This window comes from Sinocyclocheilus grahami, unplaced genomic scaffold, assembly GCF_001515645.1.
Source record: "Sinocyclocheilus grahami isolate Dianchi unplaced genomic scaffold, SAMN03320097.WGS_v1.1 scaffold22.1, whole genome shotgun sequence".
NCBI classification, from domain to species: Eukaryota; Metazoa; Chordata; class Actinopteri; order Cypriniformes; family Cyprinidae; genus Sinocyclocheilus; species Sinocyclocheilus grahami.
The window spans coordinates 1,834,211-1,836,718 of NW_015505201.1; the positions used below are offsets into that span (position 1 = coordinate 1,834,211).

Sequence of the window (2,508 nt, forward strand, 5' to 3'; positions counted from 1 at the left end):
TTGATAAATGTAAATGCTTCTAAGTTAAATGATGCAAGTGTGTGAAACTGTTAAATAAACTTTAAGAAATTAGCGTCTCTAATGTCGGTGTACACTATTGACTAGCGTAAGGCGAGTAACAGTACAGAATACATGATTTTAAGGCTGATACTCATAACCTGGTCCATAAAATAACATGATTCTAATGATAATTTGAAAAGCATCCTGACACAAGCAGTCTGCAAACCTGCCCTAGTGGAAAAATAAAGAAACCAAATGCATTTCTTAGATTACATTAAAACTCAACTCATAACACGAATGGCAATGTGGTATGCACATGATTTCATCATATACCACGATGGTCACAAAATAGTGTTACTATTAAAATAACAGACAATATGAATTACAATGAACCAGCAAGACAGTCTGGAAAAACATACCCGACATAGATCATCATACTCTCTCTTACATAAACACAAGTAGCATCCTCATATTTCAGATGATGCCGTACATTCATAGGATTTTGAAAATAATATATCTAGTGCCAAGTCTAATTTCTTACAGGGAAGCCCGAATAAAATAAAAAAAAATAAAAACAAGTCCATAGTACATTCAGTACTGTTGCTGGCTTTTATTACAATCAGACAGTTTTTCTTTTTCATTTTAATGTTTATCTAGAGTCAAGAGCCACCAGGAAAAAGGATAAAGGGGTTGAGGATAGCAGAAATCACTTTCAGCTGCTGTGTTTAGTGATGGCTGGTGACGGGACATTGGGTCCAGCTCTCGGATGCCCCCTGCTGCCTGGCTCAATATAACCGCTTCTCATAACTGCCGAGGAAAGCAAAGCAACACAACCTTAATAAATGCAGTTACATTGATTACAGGGCCGGAGTGGGACTCATTTTCAGCCCTGGAGTTTCATGTCTCAGACCGGCACACTTTAGTTTACGACTGAGCTATTAAAATAATTAAAACCTCAGTATATAAGTCTGCAATAGTGCACTGCTCTCTACAGCCTTGTAATTCATTGTATTTTTCTAGAGCTTTTGTTTACACATATATATATATATATATATATATATATACATAAATACTGGCCTTTTCAGTGCTGTCTTTGCGTTTTATCCATTTTTTATCTATTATTTTTTCCTCGCATATCTCCAACAACTGAGGTTTTTTTTTTTTCTTAGCAAGGTGCCGCAAATGGAAAATAAGGGACAATTGTGATTCATAAGAAAATAAGGGACAGAATAAGGGATGCTCAAAATATTTGTACTGTACCATAATGTATGTCTGCCTGCAGTTCAAAAGTTCTCAAAAATAATCACATTTGTTTTGCTTAACCTATTTATGTACATTTATTCAAAAAAATCATTTTAATGTCATACAAAAAAAAAAAAGAAGTAAATTGTACCATTAAAGAATTGTGACTGCACAAGTAGTGTAGGCCTACTAATTTAGGAGGTGAAAATACTGTGAAATTACATACAATTGCATGAAATTTGAAAGCATAACAACTGAAGGTCTATGAAACGTCAGTCAATAAAGCAATTTTTTTTAAATGACACTTAAATGTTTGAACTAAAATATTATTGCAACCATATAAGGCTAGCCTATGAATGAATGAAAATGCTTTTTTTCAATTAAAGAAAACGTAGAGAGTGCGGCCTACTTCTAGAGCTTGGATTTGTACTTCAATAATATACTGAGGTCTAAGTTTAAGAATGCGCTAGAAGCTAAATTTTTTTTAAATGTATTTCTCTCTTTCTATTTAACAGCATTAACTTACAATAGTGAAATATGTCTTTCCTCAGGTAGATTGAATGTTTTCCTGCCTTGCTGGATGTTGGGCTCATGATCAATAAGTTGCTCAGTAATCGCCCAAACCGATTTGCCAAAATCAAAATGCAGACGGTGAAGGGAATTGGCGTTAGCACGAGTCCCGTTTGCTGTGAAGCGGGAGCAGCCGGCAGAGGATTCCGCTTGGTCTTAAAGGGGTGGTTCAGTGTTTTTTTTTCTAGGCTTGATTGTGTTTATGGGGTGCAGTCTAACATGTGTTAATGCTTTGTTTAAAAAAAAACGCATTATTTTTCACATAATTTACCTTTATTCCACACTGCTCTGTCCCTTCTCTGAGAAACACGCTGATCAATTTCCTGCTTTTATGAAGCCCCTCCTTCAGAAATAGGCGATGGGCTCTGATTGGTTAGCTAGCCCAGTGTGTTGTGATTGGCTAAACCATCTCTAGTGCCTCTAAACGTCCCGCCCCTCACCTCAGAGGCATGTGCTCCGGTTGTATTGTAAACAAAGGCGTCGTTAATATCGCTTATCAGTTTGAGCCAGATTGAGAAACAGAGGATATTAGTGAAGAGGATCGTGCAGAACCTGAGCAAGCACAGCTTTTAATGGTAGGCCTATGTTTTTTGTTTGTTGTTGTCTCATTCTTCTAGATACGCTGTTATTTGTAAATGCTACTGCTTATGTTCGCTTTTAATATAGTTTTATCCTGATTAAAGCTTTAATACAGTA

General features: G+C 36.0%; 1 protein-coding gene across 4 annotated transcripts in view; it reads right to left on the minus strand.

The window, feature by feature from the left end:
• Positions 1-633: 633 nt before the first annotated feature.
• Positions 634-2,508, minus strand: part of impdh1a (IMP (inosine 5'-monophosphate) dehydrogenase 1a) — a 25,728-nt gene continuing 23,853 nt past the window's right edge. For all 4 annotated transcript variants that reach the window (XM_016243304.1, XM_016243297.1, XM_016243291.1 and 1 more), the window contains one exon: positions 634-807. In XM_016243304.1, coding sequence (XP_016098790.1) covers positions 786-807 — 22 coding nt within the window. In that variant the 3' untranslated portion in view covers positions 634-785. The remainder of the gene's footprint in view (positions 808-2,508) is intronic.